Source organism: Argentina silus (genome assembly GCF_951799395.1).
Source record: "Argentina silus genome assembly, chromosome: 7".
Classification (NCBI taxonomy): domain Eukaryota; kingdom Metazoa; phylum Chordata; class Actinopteri; order Argentiniformes; family Argentinidae; genus Argentina; species Argentina silus.
In genome coordinates, this window is record NC_139661.1 from 13,690,350 (window position 1) to 13,710,349 (window position 20,000).

At 46.7% G+C, this 20,000-nt stretch overlaps 2 protein-coding genes across 2 annotated transcripts in view; both read right to left on the reverse strand.

Moving 5' to 3' along the window:
- The window catches only part of sh2b3 (SH2B adaptor protein 3), a gene marked incomplete at its 3' end in the record, with an annotated part of 33,356 nt that extends 26,414 nt beyond the window's left edge, over positions 1–6,942 (reverse strand). The window contains 1 exon segment of the mRNA XM_083673947.1: positions 6,868–6,942.
- Positions 6,943–7,940: 998 nt separating this feature from the next.
- On the reverse strand, positions 7,941–12,202 carry LOC310807701 (sesquipedalian-2-like). The gene is made up of 3 exons (XM_083674268.1): positions 12,147–12,202; positions 11,340–11,451; positions 7,941–10,863 (listed from the first exon to the last, which is right to left on the reverse strand). The coding sequence occupies exon 3, from the start codon at positions 10,825–10,827 to the stop codon at positions 9,937–9,939; it is 891 nt and encodes a 296-aa protein (XP_083530394.1). The 5' UTR covers positions 10,828–10,863; positions 11,340–11,451; positions 12,147–12,202; the 3' UTR covers positions 7,941–9,936.
- Between the last annotated feature and the right edge of the window lie 7,798 nt (positions 12,203–20,000).

Sequence of the window (20,000 nt, forward strand, 5' to 3'; positions counted from 1 at the left end):
GGGACCATTTTTACAAAGCATGTAAGCACTCACTGTAGTACAAGTCACTTTAAATACAAGTGTCTGCTAAATATATTATATATATTATATTATGTAGTGGTTCTAACCGGTTACAGTGGTTCTAACTGGTTACAGTGGTAACACTTATTACAGGCATCTCAGGGTGTCTCCGCCCCCCCCCCTGTACTGTGTGCTGGGTTAGTTACCACAGTAGCAGCCCTCTGTGGGAGGGAGGGAGGGAGGGAGAGAGGGAGGGAGGAAAGGGACGTAGAGTCAAGCCTTTGTGTTATCCTGAGTCCCTCCATGATTATACACAACAATGCAGAGCTCCAAACAACACAATGCTACTATCCTTATGACGCACAGAAGGAACGCCAACGACTCACAAAGTATTTCCTGGGTTTGGGAGAGGGAGAGAACGAGGGAGGGAAGGCCAGACCAGAGGGAGGGAGAGAGGGATTGGGCACATTGTCAGAGACGGGGGAGAGAACAGGAGGGGGGAGAGGGGTGGAGAAGGGCAGATAGAGGGGTGAAAGAGAGGGGGAGAGAGGTGGGTGAGGGGTGGGTGAGAAATGGGGGAGAGGCGGAGGTGGGTGAGAGGGCTGAGAGAGAGTGAGAGAGGGGATGAGAGAGGGAGAACAACGAGAAAAACTAGCAACTGGCAGAATTAATAATATCTGAATAAGCTCAGAAATCAGAAGTCAGTCTATATATAGCAATAGCAATCAGGGGGTTTTAAATGTTATTTTTCCACAATCACGACCCCACAACCTACTTTGCTGTTTCATCATTGACAATTTTCAATTTCAGATAACCAGGTGGCTAGACAGGTGGTTTTGACAATATGTCTATAGGAGTTCAAATGATGTTCTATAGGAGTTGATGTCACTAGGTCATGTTCTATAGGAGTTAATGTCACTAGGTCATGTTCTATAGGAGTTAATGTCACTAGGTCATGTTCTATAGAAGTTAATGAGTTATTAGGTCATGTTCTCTAGAAGTTAATGTGAGTCACTAGGTCAATTAAGTCACAGCTACTTTTATTCCAGGTTTTAAATAGGCTACTCCAGTGACATCATATTAAAATACCAACACAAGCATCACAGCTAGCATACTAATGCTAACGCTAACACCAATATACTGATGCTAACGCTAAGACCAACATACTGATGCTAATGCTAACAGCTAGCTTACTGTTGCTATACTAACGTTTAGCCTACTGTTGCTATGCTAACGGATAGCCTAATGTTCTTATGCTAACGGATAGTCTGCTGTTGCTACGCTAATGACTAGCCTACTGTTGCCATGCTAACGCTAACAAATAGCAGTAGCTAGGCCTGTCATTACCCAGCCATGGAACGACAGTGAGGAACAAAGGAGAGGATAATGACAGAGTGAACTTGAGGAGAGGGGGAAAATGAGAGAGGAAAGGGCCTCTATAACCCCCTCCCCCCCTCATCAAAGTCCAGCCCAGGCCTCTGGACCAGCCTGCCAGAGAGACAGACTCACCATGTTTAGTGTTTAGGACTAGGAGGACCCACACCTGGCCGTCTGGCTGACACATGGACGAGGTTACATCACACCTGGCTGGCTGACTAGCTGGCTGGCTGGTCTATACCACACCTGACAGGCTAGCTGGCTGGCTAGTCTATACCACACTTGACTGGCTGGTCTATACCACACCTGACCGACCTATACCACACCTGGCTGGTTTATAACCACACCTGGCTGGCTGGTCTGTACCACACCTGGCTGATCTATACCACACCTGACTGGCTGGTCTATACCACACCTGGCTGGCTGGTCTATACCACACCTGGCTGGCAGGTCTATACCACACCTGGCTGGTCTATACCACACCTGGCTGGTCCATACCACACCTGACTGGCTGGTCTATACCACACCAGACTGGTCCATACCACACCTGACTGGCTGGTCTATACCACAGCTGACTGGCTGATCTATACCACACCTTGCTGGCTGGTCTATACCACACCTGGCTGGTCTATAACCACACCTGGCTGGCTGGTCTATACTACACCTGACTGGTCTATAGCACACCTGACAGGCTGACTGGCTGGCTGGCTGACTGGCTGGCTGGTCTATACCACACCTGGTTGGCTGGTCTATACCACACCTGGCTGACTGGCTGGCTGGCTGGCTGTTCCACTGGTCTAAAAAGACTTGTTAAATCAGTCAATTACCCAACAAGTAAGCAGTCAGAACCAGTCAGAACCAGTTCTAGAAAGCCCATCTCTCACCAGACCTGACACAGAAGTCATAATGCAGCAGATCAAGTCAAGGATCATCTCCATCCTCTATAAGCTCAGTTACTGGTTTGTAGAACACAGTCATTAGTAGATAAGTAGTAACTGTCTCACTACCTCCTTCAGAACAACCACCTTGACCCTCACCAATCCGGCTTTAAGGCTGGGCACTCTACTGAGACTGCTCTCCTTGCTGTCACGGAGGCCCTCCACTCTGCTCGAGCTTCCTCCCTCTCCTCTGTTTGATTTCTGTTTGTTTGTTTCTCCTCCTATCTGCTGCATTGGATACAGTAAACCACCCGATCCTTCTCCCCACCCTCTCAGAACTGGGCATCTTTGGCTCTGCACTCTCCTGGTTTGCATCCTACCTGGCCAATCGCTCCTACTAGGGATCGCTGTCCTCTCCGCGAGCCCTCACCACTAGGGTCCCCCAGTGCTCTGTCCTAGGGCCATTACTGTTCTCCCTCTATACCAAATCTCTTGGCTCGGTAATTTCCTCACATGGTTTCTCCTACCACTGCTACGCAGATGACACTCAACTCTTTCTCTCTTTCCCCCCTTCTGACTCACAGGTGGCAACATGTGTCTCTGCGTGTCTTGCAGACATTTCCGCTTGGATGTCAGCCCACCACCTCAAGCTCAACCTTAACAAGACTGATCCGCGCCTCCTCCCAGGGAAAGCCTGCCCTCTCCAAGACTTCTCCATCACAGTAGAAAACTCTACTGTGACCTCCACCCAGACATCCAAGAACCTTGGGGTGATCCTTGACAACCACTTATCCTGTGCAGTGAACATCACAGCGTCAGCACACTCCTGTAGATTCTTCCTCTACAACATCAGAAGGATACGTCCATTCCTCATGAGAGAAGCAGCACAACTCTTGGTCTAGACACCTGATCTCTCGCCTTGACTACTGCAACGCACTCTTGGCTGAGCTCCCCGCCTCTGCCATCAGGCCTCTGCAGCTCATCCAGAATGCTGCCGCCCGTCTGGTGTTCAATCTCCCCAAATTCTCCCATGTCACCCCCCTCCTTCGCACCCTTCACTGGCTCCTGGTAGCAGCTCGCATCAGATTCAAGACCCTGGTGCTCGCCTACCGGGCAGCAAATGGAACAGCCCCTCCCTACTTACAAGCAATGGTCAGCCCCCAAACCCCTGCCCGATCACTCTGCTCTTCACTGTCCTGGCGCCCCACTGGTAGAACGAGCTTCCCACTGCTGTCAGGACTGCAGAGTTACTACCTATCTTCCGCCGTAGATTGAAGAGCCATCTCTTCAACTCTGTTAACTGTCCCTCCTAAAGACCTCTTCATCCCCACTGCCATCCTGTAGAGTTTCTCTACTGTAAATACATTCATAAAAAAAAATCTTCCTTCTTCTAGCATTGTGACTGCCAATAGCCCCTGGTCCTAGCATAGATACTTTTTCTTATGATGATTGATGGATAGATGATTCACTTACTTAGACAAATGTATTTGTTGTAAGTCGTTTTGGATAAAGGCGTCTGCTAAATGCCATAAATGTAATGTAAATGTAGTATGTAACCAGTAAGTAAGCACAGACTAGCAGTGACAGTCCTTCAGCAGCCACCAGGAGCTGTCATCAACTCAGGGGCCATGACTTCTGACTGACGAACGACAGCCATTTTCCACTGATTCCTGTGGTTGAGGCTGAGAGACAGACTGCTGAAAAACTGTGTGCTCAGTGTGTCGGGTTCTATAGCCAGAGCCAGCTGAACTTAAACAAGGAGCCAGTAAACCTTAAACGAGGAGTTTAGGTTTAAATTGATTTGGATCAAAGTGCATTTTACGCTCAGTCACAACCCACTTTACAGACGGATGGGAACACAGAGGAGAAACAGGATTATAACAGTTTACAGACAGACAAAACGAAGAAAAGAAAAATATCAAAGAATAGCAACTGAGGGGGGAGATTAGGAAAAGGCTATGTTAAAAAGATGTATTTTAAGCTTAGATGTAAACATTGAGACTGTATCTAAATGTAAATGTATGTATCTGACTCCCTGACCTGGCCCTCCCTGACCTGTACGGTTGGAGCTCTGAAAGAGAAAGGGGAGGTAAACTGAACCAGTGTGAAGCTCATCATGTTCTCACCATGAACACGTCTGTGAGCATGTTGTGAATCATGTGCCTTCATAAGGTCCCACAGAAGAAGAGGATCCCTCATAGAGGTGTAGAGGTTGTGACTCATTGTAATGCATGGAACGGAATGAGGAATGGTATCAAACACGCAAGGGTTAGGGTTTATTATAATGCGTGGAAACGAATCACACATGTTTGATACCATTCCTCACAATGGGCCCGTCCTCTGATTTCTACCTCCAGCAGCCTCCCCTGTTGTGAATCATCTGAACCCATGAGCTCAGCGTGTGACTGCTGCTTTCGCTTCTTCACTCCACTTCCTCTTAGGCCTGCTGACTTGTCCTCCAAAACGCAACACTACACACACACACACACACACACACACACACACACACACACACACACACACACACACACACACACACACACACACACACATACACATGGACACACAGGCACGCACTCAGACAACACACGCATGCACACACCACACACACACACACACACACACACACACAAACGAAAACATCACTCAACATCTACAAGCATTTCCTCTTTTATCCATTCATGTTTGACTGATTTCAAAGCTGAAGCCCCCTCTCATTCATACAGGGTAAAGGGCCCCACACACTCCACCAAGACAGCAGAGCACATACACATACACACATGTTCATGACATCTACACACACACACACACACACACACACACACACACACACACACATACGTTCATGACATCCCCACACACACACACACACACACACACACACACACACGTTCATGACATCCACACACATACACACAAGTTGATGACATCCCCACACACACACACACACACACACACACACACACACACACACACACAGCTCTCCTCGGGCTAAATATAGGCTATAATCAACATCCAATAACAAAAACAAACATTCCAGTATAAACATCTCAACAGTCTGTCATTACTGTTTCTGTAGAAACACACACACACACACACAGACGCTTGCAAACACACACACACCACACACACACCCTCTCACCTGCCATGCCGTAGGTGAGCCTCTCTAAAAGGGATCTAGTTCTTGGAGCTTTTAAGGCTTGTTTCACACTGAGCCCTCCTGACTGCACACACATGCAGCAAACATGTCAGTGAGGCAGCTAGCTAGCTCGCTCGGTCGCTCTCTCTCTCTCACTCACACTCACACACACACACACACACACACACACACACACACACACGCCTGCTTGTCATGCTACCGGGGTCCCATATCACCAACTCACATCATAACATACTGTTCCCTCTGGGAGGGGTCCATCTCACTGGGTGGGGGGGGTTAAACCTTACTCCCACTGTCTGTCTCTGTCTCTCTCTCTTCTTTTGTTCTCTCTCTCCCCCCCTCTCCTCCCCTTTCACCTCCCCCTCCCCTCCCTTGTTCTCCTTCCCTCTCCAGTCCCATAGGGTTGTTGAGGGGTCAAGGCTATCAATAAAAGCAGAACACATAGGCCTACACACACACACACACACACACACACACACACACACACACACAGACCTTTAACAGCAGACTGCTTTCAACACACACTCACACATCACCTCAGAACACACTCACACACACAGTGCTCCACTGAGATAATTACTGTTTTGATTTAAAGTTTTACATAACAAAAGGATTGTGCAACGCAAGCAGCTTCCCTATTAGTTCCTCTGTTCTGCACCCTGTAATTATGAAGGTGTCTGATGTTGCCATGTGCCACACACACACACACACACACACACACACACACACACACACACACACACACACACACACACACACACACACATAAAAACTCAATTTCATCAGTTGACAGTGTAGAAGTTAGCATCCACATTTTAATCATAATATAAAAGAGCGAGGTATGCTACTCTCGGAGCCAGACTGACCCTACTGTAGAAAGCCTAATAAACAAACAACAAACATCTATAAAGACAAGACATCCCCATTCAGCATGGGGTGGCTATACATGTGTCTATGTCCCCTTGGTGAGAACAAGTGACTTTCAAGTGACTTCTGTCAAACTCCGCTAGGTAGCAGAGCAGGAGAGAGAGGGACAGTTGCTGAGCACGTTGTGGATGGAGAAAGAGAGGGATGGCCCTTTAAATTCACTCCGAAGCCATAAATTCACACATTTCGACAGTGATGTGACTACAAAAGAGCGAAATACCATAACAATACATCTTTTGGAATGTCTCCGGCTAGACAAATTCCTAAAAAGTTCAGCGAAAGAAGTTCAAAGTTTTTCGCTGTTGTGTACTTCGGAAACAAGACCAAATTTGACAGAGTGGAGGAGAGGGGGGGGGCTGCTCTTCAAAACATACTCACGTTCTCCGTTATCTTCGATGGGCACCCACCACAGCTCGACGACATACCAAAAAGTTGGACTTAGCATAACGAAAATGCGTTATGAAACATTCAAAGTTACTCAAAGAAACGTCGGTAAATAATACCAAATATATATTCAAGATGTACCTGCAAGCCCAAAAGCCCGTTGCTTTCTCTCTCATGTTGAATGCGTGCAAACAGACCTCCGCAAACTCACAGGAAGGAAACTCAAGACCACAGCCCTTCTGGAAGCCAGTCTGTCAACTCTGGTTGTACTCTTTCAACACGTTCTGCCAGCAGAGGGCCGTTTGGAGAGTATAAGATCAATGGGACTCAATGGAGAAACAAATGTTTTTTATTTATTGTGACTGAATGAAATATTGTCAAATTGTCACATTTAAATTGGTTTAGTCTTATATGTCCACTTAGCGCAGGAGGAGGTGAGATAGTTATTCAATAACTGGACATGTTTAGAAATACGTTTTTTTTAGGAAAAGCTCCGTTGGTCCCCATGTATTTGGCGCTACCTTGATGTGCTCCCTCTACTGGCAGCTCGGTTGTATAACACATGTCTAAATGTGAGAGAGTCGGAGTTCTTCCTCTGTAATAAACTCTTTGCTCAGGCGCGGAAAAAAGTGGTCTCTCTCTCTCTGATCATTTCCGCTGTCAAAAATGTCCCGCGGTCGAGTTCTTAACTACGAAATGAACTTGATCCGATGGAAACTATTCTGTCACTTCTTTTCCCTAGAATCTACTTTGATACTGGTCACGTTTATTATATTAACACCAGTCTGCCTTTTGCAACCAACACCTTACCATATCTTGCATTCTCAGGAATAAAACTAATTGTGGACTAGTTACTAGTTACTGCATGGCATCTTTCTGGCCATAAAAACAAAAGTTGCAGATCGTTGATGGAATGTGACAACAATAGCTAAATGTAGACGTGATTAATCTACATAATTAAATACATGCAATTATAGAAGTTAAGTAGTCTACAAATGCCACATATTACAATCTTTAAAAGATCTCTCTCTTTACAGTACACCTCTGACTGTGCATAATATAACTGGATCTCTGCTACTCTTACACCTCCAATTGATAGAGAGCAACATCTAGCGGTATATGTAATTAACTACAGCCGCTTTGCATTTGCAGGGGCATGACAACATTGATTCGCAATCACAGAAATCCAGACAAAGAAAATGACATTGTTAACATCTTTAAGCGGTTTATTGATTTGTTTAAATGACTTACATAAGTACCTGTTAAACACTCCAGCTTATAACATTACCTAGACCAGCTAATGACCTAGATAACAGTTTATTTATAATGGGAACCAATCGAAGGTATTTGCATACTCGCTAGATACAATCACTTCAGTCAAATATGTAGTCCGTCAAGAACATCGACATGTAAATGGTTGAGGTCCAGAATGCCAAGTTGTCATAACACTGAATTTGGCACTCTGGATGCAACGGTGTCCTGTGTGGGACACTTATGTCCCCTTGAATTGTACACTTCAAATACCATATGAATAAAACTGGAAATGTAACAGGGAATACATAGAGTAGGCTCAGGACTCTGTGGAGGCTGGTGGAGGTAGAAATCGGGCTCATTGTAATGCATGGAATGGAATGATAAACACACATGTTTGATACCATTCCTCATTCTATGCATTACAATGAGCCGTCCTCCGATTTCTACCTCCACCAGCCTCCCCATGTTGAACTTCATGTGGCTCTGACATGGACATGGAGAGGATGTGGTATAACCGGGGGGGGGGGGCGTTCAAAGATCTCGTTATCAGTAAATATGACTTATCAGTAAATGCATCAATAATAATAATGAAAAAAGTGCATAAAAAGCAAGTGGTGATGCTGTGTGTTGAAGCTACCGCTGGGCCACCAGACAGAGACTACCGCTGGGCCACCAGACAGAGACTACCGCTGGGCCACTAGACAGAGGCTACCGCTGGCCACCAGACACAGAGCCACTGTCACTAACTAGTGCACAGACGTGTGGCTTTGGCAAAAACAAAAGGTACCAATTTAGAACAGAGAAGAAGGGAAGGAATCAAAAGAAGAAGGCAGAAACCTGTCATTAGGCCGTCACTGTGTCTCCATGTCAGGGTTAGGAGGGAAATCACAAGGCACAGATTCAAAAGAGAGGAAGAGGAATTTTCAAAACATGTAAACCTTTGTGTGAAAATAGAGGGCTTGACGCACAAAGGGCCTCATTTGATAGGAGAGCCAAAACAAATCATTGGTTCTGAGGCAATTGTATTGTGATTTTAGAATATTTGTTTATACACTCTGTCTCAATGAAGTTAAGGAGCTCAGTTAGATCTTATCAAGTGGTAAAAGGCGCTATCAAAATCTTTCTATTGACAACTATATAATTCATTTTGGCACAAAATATCACTTATTAGGCCCTTTGCACACCAAGCCCTTGATATATGAATATGATCAAATGATTCTGAGTACATTTCCATGGTCCCTCTTCAAGACTGCTGGTGAAACAGGAACGTTAGACACACATTGTCTGTATAATAATGACTTCTGTCACGACAACCATCTACCCTGGAACATTCAGGGGTCCTCTTTTGTGTACTTGAAAAACAAACAACAAACAGTAGAAAAAAGTAAATCGTAATAAAAACAACAAACTAAACATCTGATTGTTGATGTCGTCATATTTTGATTTTTAAAAAGACAAAGAAAGACAGCAGAATAGATAACACAACAGGAATGAGTGATCATACAAAGATGGTTCCTTTAAAAAATTCCGTCATCTGGTAGAAAAGGAAGTAAGTGAGTGACAACCGTTCATTTGACAACCAGCCGTCAACATTTCCCCCACCGCCACGGCTGAGCTAAAAATAGCAGGAGAGCGCGGCGTCTCTTGTGCACTCCAGCAGCCAGCTCCGGGCTCTACCCCCGGCCAGGGCAGGCGTGACCACCAAGGTCTGCTGGGGTGAAACCACCCTGTTAGAGAGTCTGTGGCAGCAGAATGGAGGAGAGCTGGGTTGTGCTGTGTGTTTGAGGCGGGGGGGGGGGGGGGGGGTTGTGTCTCTGGTCCACACTCCAGGGTCGGTAAGGTAATGTACCGTTGGCAACTGCCATTAAAATCCACTGAGGAAGAGGAGGATGAGAAAAAGGAGGAGTAGAGGAAGAGGAGGAGAACAAGAGGAGGATGAGGAAGAGGAGGAGAGTCTCACTGGCCCTGCAACCACTCCACCCTCAGGTCAGCCACCTCTTTGCCGTACCAGTCGTGGAGTTTGGAGAAGCACCCCGTCCCGGGAGAGACCGGGCTCTCCAGGGACGCCCCCCTCCTCCTGGGGGGGACAGGGGGGGGCCTGACCCCATCACCCCCACCGTTCCCTCCCCCACCCCCGCCCCCCTCCCAGGGCACACAGGATGGGGGACCCTCCCCACACCCATTAGCCAGCCCGCTAGGCTTACTCCAGGACACCCCGTTTTCTTTAGAAGACCCAGAGGGGGCCTGAGGCTCGTCCTGAAGGCCCCGCGTGTAGGCACCTCCCTGGAGCCCGGTCGGACCCGTGGCCTGGTTGGTGGTGGAGGGGACAGGGGGTGGTGGACCGCTGGAGGATGTCACCCCAGATTTGGAGCGCACCCCCACCCCCCCCCCGGACGAATGCTTCCTGGAGGACTTGGACCTGCCCTGCAGCCCCCCCACCCCCACCCCGGCCTCCTGGATCTCCTCCAGCTGCCTCTCCAGCTCTCGCACCACAAGGCGCATGTAGTCGAAGCTGGCCCGCGACAGGGCCTTCACCCACGACTCCATCGCCGCCTGGTTCTCGGCGGCCATCTTGTAGACGCGTGCCTTGGCGCAGTCGAACTTGACGGCGAAGGCAAACTCCTCAGCCGAGACACACAGCTCCACGGTGCAGCCCTCCAGGACGATGACGCCGATGGGGTCCCGGCTCTCGCGCTCCTCGAAGTAGAAGAGCAGGTTCCCCTTCAGTATGAACCAGCGGCGGTGATACGCCGTGTTGCGCTCGCCCTTCTTGAACAGGAAGCCTGTCTTGTCTGGCGGCGAATCGCAGGTGGCATAGTGGGCCACGCTACGCTCGTTCAGCTTCATGGCTCCGCCTCCGGAGGGTTGGGGGGGTCGTCGCCCCTGGCAACGCAACGAGACGGGAGACACAGAGGGGGAGGTCAGAGGGGAATACGAAGACATTTTTCTTCTAAACCAAAAATCAGTGAGTATGACGCGATTTTCTATTTTCATTTTCAAGGATGACACCACTGACAGTGGCCAAAAATGTTTTGAGAGCAGAGACCAGCCACACATTTTTGAAGGTCAGACAAAGAGATAAGAGTGACAACAATGTCACCGAAGAGGACAAACCCTCTAGAAATACTATTATGTGGATATATCACCAGAAGAGGCTGGTGGAGGTAGGAATCGGAGGACAGGCTCATTGTAATGCATGGAATGTAATAAGGAGGACATGTGTTAGATACCATTCGTCACTCCGTTCTATGCATTACAATGAGCCCGTCCTCCGATTCCTACCTCCACCAGCCTCCCCTGATACTCACCATGAGCCCGTCCTCCGATTTCTACCTCCACCAGCCTCTCGTGATACTCACAGGTTTATCTCATAGTGCTGGTAGCATCACAGCCCAACCTGGTCTCACATCAGCAGCCTTTCAGCTCAGCTCTCAGCATCCCCTCCTCCTCTTCACTTCAGTCACTACCTGGCTGGAACAGACGACAGACACCACAACTGTTATAAACAAATATTACAATCAATTTCAGATATGAGCAAAAAGTAAACATCGTCTCTTATCACATAATTGCGTGACCCCGTGATGTCGAGGGGAAAACAACCTGGGTCCACTGGCATGACCTGTTCCAGGACTGGGTCCACTAGGAATGAGGCAAACATGGTTGTTTTTCTAATCTAATCGAGATTTCGGGAATTATATTTTGTGGGGCGTAGCTAGGGTGGTCACAAGCTTTTGAAACTCGTTACCACTAGAAAAAACTAGTATGGAAGCAGCTGGATAAACATGACTTTGGTTATGGCAAGCAACACATACCTAATATTAACAACAACATTCGCTTTTGACATTTCCAAAAATAAGTTACCTCGCTACTGTACTGTACTGCTAAGCAAGCCACTCACTGAAATAATGAAACCAGTCAGAGACCAACAGGCCGAATCCAAAAACCTAGCCCCTTAGGCAGAGAGAGAGAGAGAGAGAGACTGTCCTAACGTTTCTCTGGCTCCAGGATAGTGGAATTCCAATGTCAGCAAATACAGTTTGTTCGCCGTGTAAGTTCACAACACACGGGATACTTTTTGCGACAAGATCATTTGAAGCTAGCTAAGGTAGATTTGTTTAAACATAAAATATATGACAGTCTTAGATACATTTGTTCCGTTATCATACCTGCGGTTTGGAAGCGTTCTCGGTTCGCCTTTTCCTCCTCTCTCTCTTCCTTTTTCCCAGTCACGTGTTTCGTCTGATACAGGGCTGAGTTCCAAACCTGCCCCTAGGCCCTAGCTCGCATTTCCTAGACCAATGCTTAGCCACTCCTGGCGATCTGAAATAACTTGATAAGCATAATCAATGTGGTGAAATTAGCCACGGTAGAGCTGCCAACCATAGAGCAACCAACCATGCCTATAGCCATCAAACTCTATCAAGGGTCGGGGTTAAAAGTAGAGGCTAGGGGCTGATTTGGAACTGAGCAAAAGTGGTAATGAGGACTGCAGTGCAGAATACAGAAACATTACAAGTGAGATACACATTAGTATTCCACATTTAGAATTACAATCTGTTCATTAGTATTCTTGTTTTCAAAGAAGAAGGTTCGGTTATGAATAGAAAACGCTGAATTGTGTGTTTATTTGTAAATACTAGCGGAGCCTATCAAGGGTTGATCGTGCTACACATTACTTCCATAACAAGATCGACGTATATGAACCAGAAATCACCTTGTATTTTGATGCCACATTCTATGAGTATTATATGAATTCCATGTAATGCAACTCAGGGTACTCTAAGTCTGAGTCAAACTCTTCTGCCTTCCGAGATGGGTCGTCTTATTTGCAGACAGTGATTCTTGGAGCGTGCAGTACAATTAAGAAATGCTGATTGCAAACATGTCTTTGACTAATTGCTTCATCACGTTTATTTGCCCTGTTCATGCTTCATTTTCCTGCTGTTTGTTCACTATGAATTGGATTTGAAAACGTCTGTTTTCCAGATCGTGTCCCCTAGGCCTAGCCTCCTGCAAATACTCTCCTAGAATAGCACATACAAAGAGAAAAAGGACAGAAATACCGCATAGAAGAAGTGTTGGTTGCACAGAAAGTGTCTCGCGAATCACGAATGCAGTTTGTATCTCGGCCTTCTCCGATAAGATCATTAAGTAGAACATCAATAGGCTCACCTGCACACTCACACAAAGGTAACAGATGAACTTAAGTCCACCAGACTGAATACAGGTTGTGAATTCATTTTCACTTTTGAAAGATCTTACGGTTCTTTGATGTTGGCTGTTCAGTAGTGGGTAGTTTTGTTCACTTTCAATTTGCAGGCCCATAATAACGGAAGGGTCACAGAGCTAAATTTAATATGTAGAGACGGCGTGTGCTATTCATTTACAACCCTTTGAAGTTATCACATAACCGACATGCTCTCGTCATCTAACCTCAACATGCGATACTTAGGATGTCTGTGATGTATAGCTGATTATTATGCATTGTATTGTAAGTCGCTTTGGATAAAAGCGTCTGCTAAATTAGGCTACTCAAATGTAAATGTGAAAATGTGTAACACTTAAAAAGCACTGATTCCAGGCTTCAAATTACTGTTCCAGTTGAAAAGGAATCAATCCTCAGACATGAGGCTCTTGCAGTAAGAGGAACTTCTTCAATTTGAGCGTTTGAGACAGGATTAGCGCAGCCGGTCATAATACCGTAAAAGCTTTCAATTTCAAATCACCACAATCCAGCACAAGTACTTGAATGATTCTGTAATTCTCATATTAAAGGGAGAAAGTCCACAAATTAAAAAGACAGAGACACACAAGTGCAAAGTGTTTACTTCTCACAAGTTATGTTTCCAAAGTTGTGGACACCTCCATGTTCTTCAATATTATAACACTAACTGTTTTGTGTATCGTGTCGTTCGTTCGTTCGTTCCATCATTTTCAACGGAACTTCTCAGAAGTCCTCAAGAGGGACTTGGAGACAGTCATAGTCCATCTAAGGAAGTGGAAGGGGCTGTGTGAACCAATCAACAGCCTCCCCCGTCGATGCATAGGACACAGGCCACAGTGACAACCACAGGCATGCGTTCATTCAATATCACGCCTCCACGGGTAGAGCACAACAATGTTTTTGGTTTCATCTATTTAGCTTTTACTATACATACTGTACACCATATACCGTCGCCTTGACATCAATATTTATAACAATGATGTATTTTTTTTAAATGATCTATATATAAATATTCTCTTTCACTATAGAAATAAATTATCCAGATATGCCCTGCAGTGATGCATGTTCTTCTACGGTATGGCAGCCTTCAAAATACCCACTCTCATCCAACAGAATATCAAAAATATCATCTTTTTAAATGTTAAAATCTCTGTAGAAAAATGTTTGAAATATATATATATATATGTATATGTATATGTATATATACAAATAAAATTTGATGCAAATTATTTGTATCTTTAAAAATCATTTAAAGCTGAATGGCATACTGTATCTTTGCAAGTTATCATTATGACAATGACTTGCAGGACACTGATCACATGCATTTCATCATACTGAACTTATAGCCTATTTGGCAACATACTGAACTTATAGCCTATTTGGCAACAGAAGATGACCTTTCACATAATTTCCTTCCACTACAACTTGGCGTCCCTTCACAGTACTGTAAATATTAGCTTAAATGTGTAAATGTGTAAATGCAGCAGTAAAGATCAGACTTCTCACAGAAGGACATAAGTTTGTCACCATATATGACCTAGAAGCCGAAAGAGAGTGAACCTACTGTGACCTCAACCTACTGAAAGATAACTGCAAATTAAAAATGGCTGACAAGTAATTGGTGTCAGTTCTTGGTCAAGTCATGGCATTGAAACATAAACATTACATGGTTTGGCCCATATTCACCTCTCTCTGGGTCTGATTCAATAAGCGTTTTTCTTGGAGTGTGGTAGTCCCTCCCACTCTCGTATTTCTTTCAGTTTTTATTAGACAGAGACGGTAGAGAAAGAGAGGAAGTCAGGAGGAGAGGTTGTGTCAGCAGGGCATGGGCCGGATTCTAACCCATGCCGACATGTGTGCACTGTAGGCCATGGTGCTAGACCACTGGACCCCCCCCAGGCTGTGGTGCTAGACCACTGGACCCCCCAGGCCGTGGTGCTAGACAACTGGACCCCCCCAGGCCATGGTGATAGACAACTGGACCACCCAGGCCATGGTGCTAGACCACTGGACCACCCAAGGCCGTGGTGCTAGACCACTGGACCACCCCAGGCCGTGGTGATAGACAACTGGACCCCCCCAGGCCATGGTGCTAGACCACTGGACCACCCCAGGCCACCACTAAGCCTTTTACACTAGGTGCAACTTGCTCCTCTTTGTCCAATACAAGATAAAATACCAATAGCAGAACGGAACATGACACAGTCTTCATTTGAGTTTTACTTCCATTTCTCCTTCCCTCTCAAAACCTTTTTATTTTAACTTTTTAACTTTTTCTTCTTCAATTTCAATGGTTAATTTCCTTTGAAAAGAACAGGGGAAATTTACACCACGCTGCAAACGCTGAGTGAATCAGGACTCTATCTCTCTGTTTCAGGAAGAGTGTCTGCGATGCTGTGATGAGTGCAGGGCTTCTTCGGATCAGGGGAGGCGGGTGGAGGTAGAAATGGAGGATGGGCTCATTGTAATGCATGGCCTGGAATGAGGAATGATATCAAACGTGTGTTTGTTACCATTCCTCATTTCACTCCATGCATTAAAATGAGCCCGTCCTCTGATTTCTACCTCCACCAGCCTCTCCTTTTGATAGTGCCCAGAAGACCGAGAGCATCCGTGACCCTGCTGCCTATGATTAAACAAAACACAGAATCTCAGTTTCTATTGTAAATCCATCAGTGCCACTTGGACGCAGGGCTTTTCTGTCTCCTGTTGCATCACATTTGAATTTGTGGCTGACTGCCGTCCTTCTGCATGGATTACACTGTGCCTCCAGGTCCCCTCTGCTTCTCTGTCTGTCTGTCTGTCTGCCTGTCTGCCTGTCTGTCTGTCTGTCTGTCTGTCTGTCTGTCTGTCTGTCTGTCTGTCTCTCTCTCTCTCTCTCTGTCTGTCTATCTGTCTGTCTGTCTCTCTGTGCCTGTCTGTCTGTCTGCCTGTCTGTCTCTCTGTGCCTGTCTGTCTGCCTGTCTGTCTGTCTCTCTGTGCCTGTCTGTCTGTCTCTTTGTGCCTATCTGCCTGTCTGTCTGTCTGTCTGCCTGTCTGTCTGTCTGCCTGCCTGCCTGTGTGTGTGTGTGTCTGCTCCTCTGTCTGTCTGTCTGTCTGTCTGTGTGCCTGCCTGTCTGTCTAACTGTATGCCTATCTGTCTGTCTGTCCATCCATCCATCCGTCCATCCATTTGTAAGGAGGTGTTATTAGACTGTGGCTGGGAGCTTCTTCTTCTCCTCTCTCCCTCTGTGGTAAAGTAGTCGTCCTGTAGTTCTTCTCCTCTCTCCCTCTGTGGTAGAGTAGTCGTCCTGTAGTTCTTCTTCTCTCTCCCTCTGTGGTAGAGTAGTTGTCCTGTAGTTCTTCTTCTCTCTCCCTCTGTGGTAGAGTAGTCATCTTGTAGTTCTCGGCTCTCTGTGTATCTTGACGAGGAACCAAAGTTGATCAGTTTCCTGTCAGCGAACACCGTTTCCACTTGAGCTCAGCAGAGAGACCTGCAGGGGAGAAACAGGAGGAGCATGTTACTGCTGAGTGTTGTCTGAGTGTTGTCTGTCTGACTGTCTGTCTTTCTCTCTGTCTCTCTGTCTGCAGGTAGAACTGCAGGGGGAAACAGGAGGAGCACATTACTGTGAGTGTTGTCTTTCTGCCTGTCTGTCTGTCTGTCTGTCTGTCTGTCTGTCTGTCTGCTTGCCTGTCTGTCTGTCTGTCTGCAGGGAGACCTGCGGGGGGAAACAGGAGGAGCACATTACTGTGAATGTTGTGACAGGAGAGGGGACCGGAGCATGACTGGGCCTCAGACGAGAGGCTGGCGGTGCGACCGGGCCTCAGACGAGAGGCTGGCGGTGCGACCGGGCCTCAGACGAGAGGCTGGCGGTGCGACCGGGCCTCAGACGAGATGCTGGCGGTGCGACCGGGCCTCAGACGAGAGGTTGGCGGTGCGACCGGGCCTCAGACGAGAGGCTGGCGGTGCGACCGGGCCTCAGACGAGAGGCTGGCGGTGCGTTCTGTCAGCTACATACGTGGAGAGCTCGTCTCAGCACACACACACGTGGTGCGATTAGTGAAACATGTCACAACAGGAGAGGAAACTATCATGAATAAATTGAATGTGACATAACTGTATGAATATCTCATGGACTGTTTGGATGTGCAGCAAGGGGAGGCTGGTGGAGGTCGAGGACAGGCTTGTTGTAATGCATGGAATGGAATGAGGAATTGAAGGCGGAGACATCCATTCTGCTCCCCTTCCTTGGGCCTCGATGGGCCAAATGACTGATCTCTCTGTGAGGTTTTACAAGCTCTCTGGAAGGTGTCAAAAGTGTGGTATCATCAGTATCGAACTGATAAGATGTGGTCTCATGTGGTCTCGGTTCTCCTTGCAAACAGCTCCTAATTTAAGTACGATGGTCTATAAAAGCCATAAGTTCTCTTTTTTCTTCAATGTCCTGGTCAGAGCTCCAGGTTGTTGTCGTGAGTACAGTAAAGGAGTGGGTGGATCACAGAGAAAAGGGCGACCTGCTACAGCTGAACCTTCCTTCTGTTTGTTTAATCTATTATTCTCTCTGGCATACAGCAACAGGGGAACAAGGGAGGCTGGTGGAGGTAGAAATCGGAGGACGGGCTCATTGTAATGCATGGAATGGAATCAAAAATGCATGTTTGTTACCATTCTTTATTCCATTCCATGAATTACAATGAGCCTGTCCTCCGATTTCTACCTCCACCAGCCTCCCATGATTTGCTGCATAATGATCGCCACACGACAGTATGTTAGAATCTAACGCCATCTCCCAGAATCCAACTGTCTCACCGTCACACAACTTGTGGTTGACATTCCTACTGGCTACAGTATTGTACATAATAAATCCTAAGAATGTTGTTTTAACGTTGTTAGAATGTTATTTTAACGTTGTTAGAATGTCTTTTCCTGAAGTTTTGGGTGAAATAAAAGCAAAGTGGCGTAAGGCGGTCAGACACGTGTGGATTTCCTGTCTTCTTGTTTTGCTTCTGTTCTTCATAGTTTCTTAGTCAATTGTTCCACTTGACAAACTCTTGACGAGTGCAGATCTGTGCAGCTGTGTCACCAAGGCTGACACAAACAACACTCTGTCTGTTGGAAGTTTGTTTGCCTTCAAAAGGAGGAGGTGCAGCTGATGTCTCCGCTTTTAATAAGCTCCAAAACGGTATCATAATCTCTGATTAAGTTTGCTTCATTTTTCAAACTAACGCCCACACTCACATAGCTCCCTCTCTCCTCTCTCTCTCTTTCACACACACACATATACACGTACACACACAGACACGCACACACACACACACATGCACACACACACACACACACACACACACACACACATGCACACATACACGCACACACACATATACACGCACACACACACACACACGCACGCACACACACACGTACACACACACATGCACACACTGCCACACACACTGCCACACACATGCACACACAGACGCACACACACAGACGCACACACACACACACACACACACACTGCGACACTGCAATACAGAAGCAGGAGGCGCAAGCATACAGAGCAGTCATGTCTAATCAGAGATAGGCGGCTGTCAGCTCTGCTATGGTTTATAATGTAGGTCAAATCTATCTAGTTTTGGAGTGACCTTTTGATATCTCCACTACAGATGTATCGCCTTTGGCGCTAAACTGTATGATTTGTCTTCCCCTGTTTCCCTTCTCATTCTGTTTATTGTTCTTTCCATTTCATTTCACAGACAGAGAGAGAAAAAACTGACGTAGGGAGAGAAATATCAAACTAAATGATGCATGATGAGCAAACCAACAATCATATCCCTCCAACACACACACACACACACACACACACACACACACACACACACACACACACACACACACACACCCCTCCAACAGCCGTAATATAACGAGCGTTATGCCTAATCATGGACCGGCACGTCTGTATTCATATCACATTTATGTCTCTCTGTATTTGCCAGATGGCGAACAGCGATGGCAGACAGCATAGTAGGCCAGGCTGGCAGGAAACACAGACAGAAACCACGCACACACACACACACACACACACACACACACACACAGGGAGAAGGTTACGTCCGAACCAGTGGAGGCTGGTGGAGGTAGAAATCGGAGGACGGGGCCCATTGTAATGCATGGAACGGAATAAGGAATGACGTCAACCTGTGTGTTTGATACCATTCCTGATTCCGTTCCCTGCATTACGATGAGCCCGTCCTCCGATTCCTACCTCCACCAGCCTCCCCTTGTTCCCTTGCTGCTGTATGCTAGAGAGAATAATAGATTAAACAAACAGAAGGAAGGTTCAGCTGTAGCAGGTCGCCTTTTTCTCTGTGAACCACCCACTCCTGACTTCTATCAAGGGAGGCTAGTGGAGGTAGAAATCGGAGGACAGACTCTTCATAATGCATGGAACGGAATAAGGAATGGTATCAAAGACACGCCATCAGCTCAACAGGCTTTGGAGTTGGGTTTTGAACAAGCGTTGAATAGACTCCCACCCACATGTAGTCTATCTGTGACTGATACTCTAGCAGTGTGGAGGGGAAGAGAAGAGTCATCCTCGCTAAAGCTGTCTGTCTAGCTGTCTGTCTGTCTGCCTGCCTGCCTGCCTGTGTCTCTGTCTGTCTGTCTGTCTGTCTGCCTGCCTGCCTGCCTGCCTGCCTGCCTGCGTCTGTCTGTCTGTCTGTCTGCCTGTCTGTCTGCCTGCCTGTCTGCCTGCCTGTCTGTCTGCCTGCCTGCCTGGCTGTCTGTCTGTCTGCCTGCCTGCCTGCCTGCCTG

Bases quoted from the DNA above. Each gene is read 5' to 3' on its own strand.
- LOC310807701 (XM_083674268.1), bottom strand. From the start codon at position 10,827: ATGAAGCTGAACGAGCGTAGCGTGGCCCACTATGCCACCTGCGATTCG.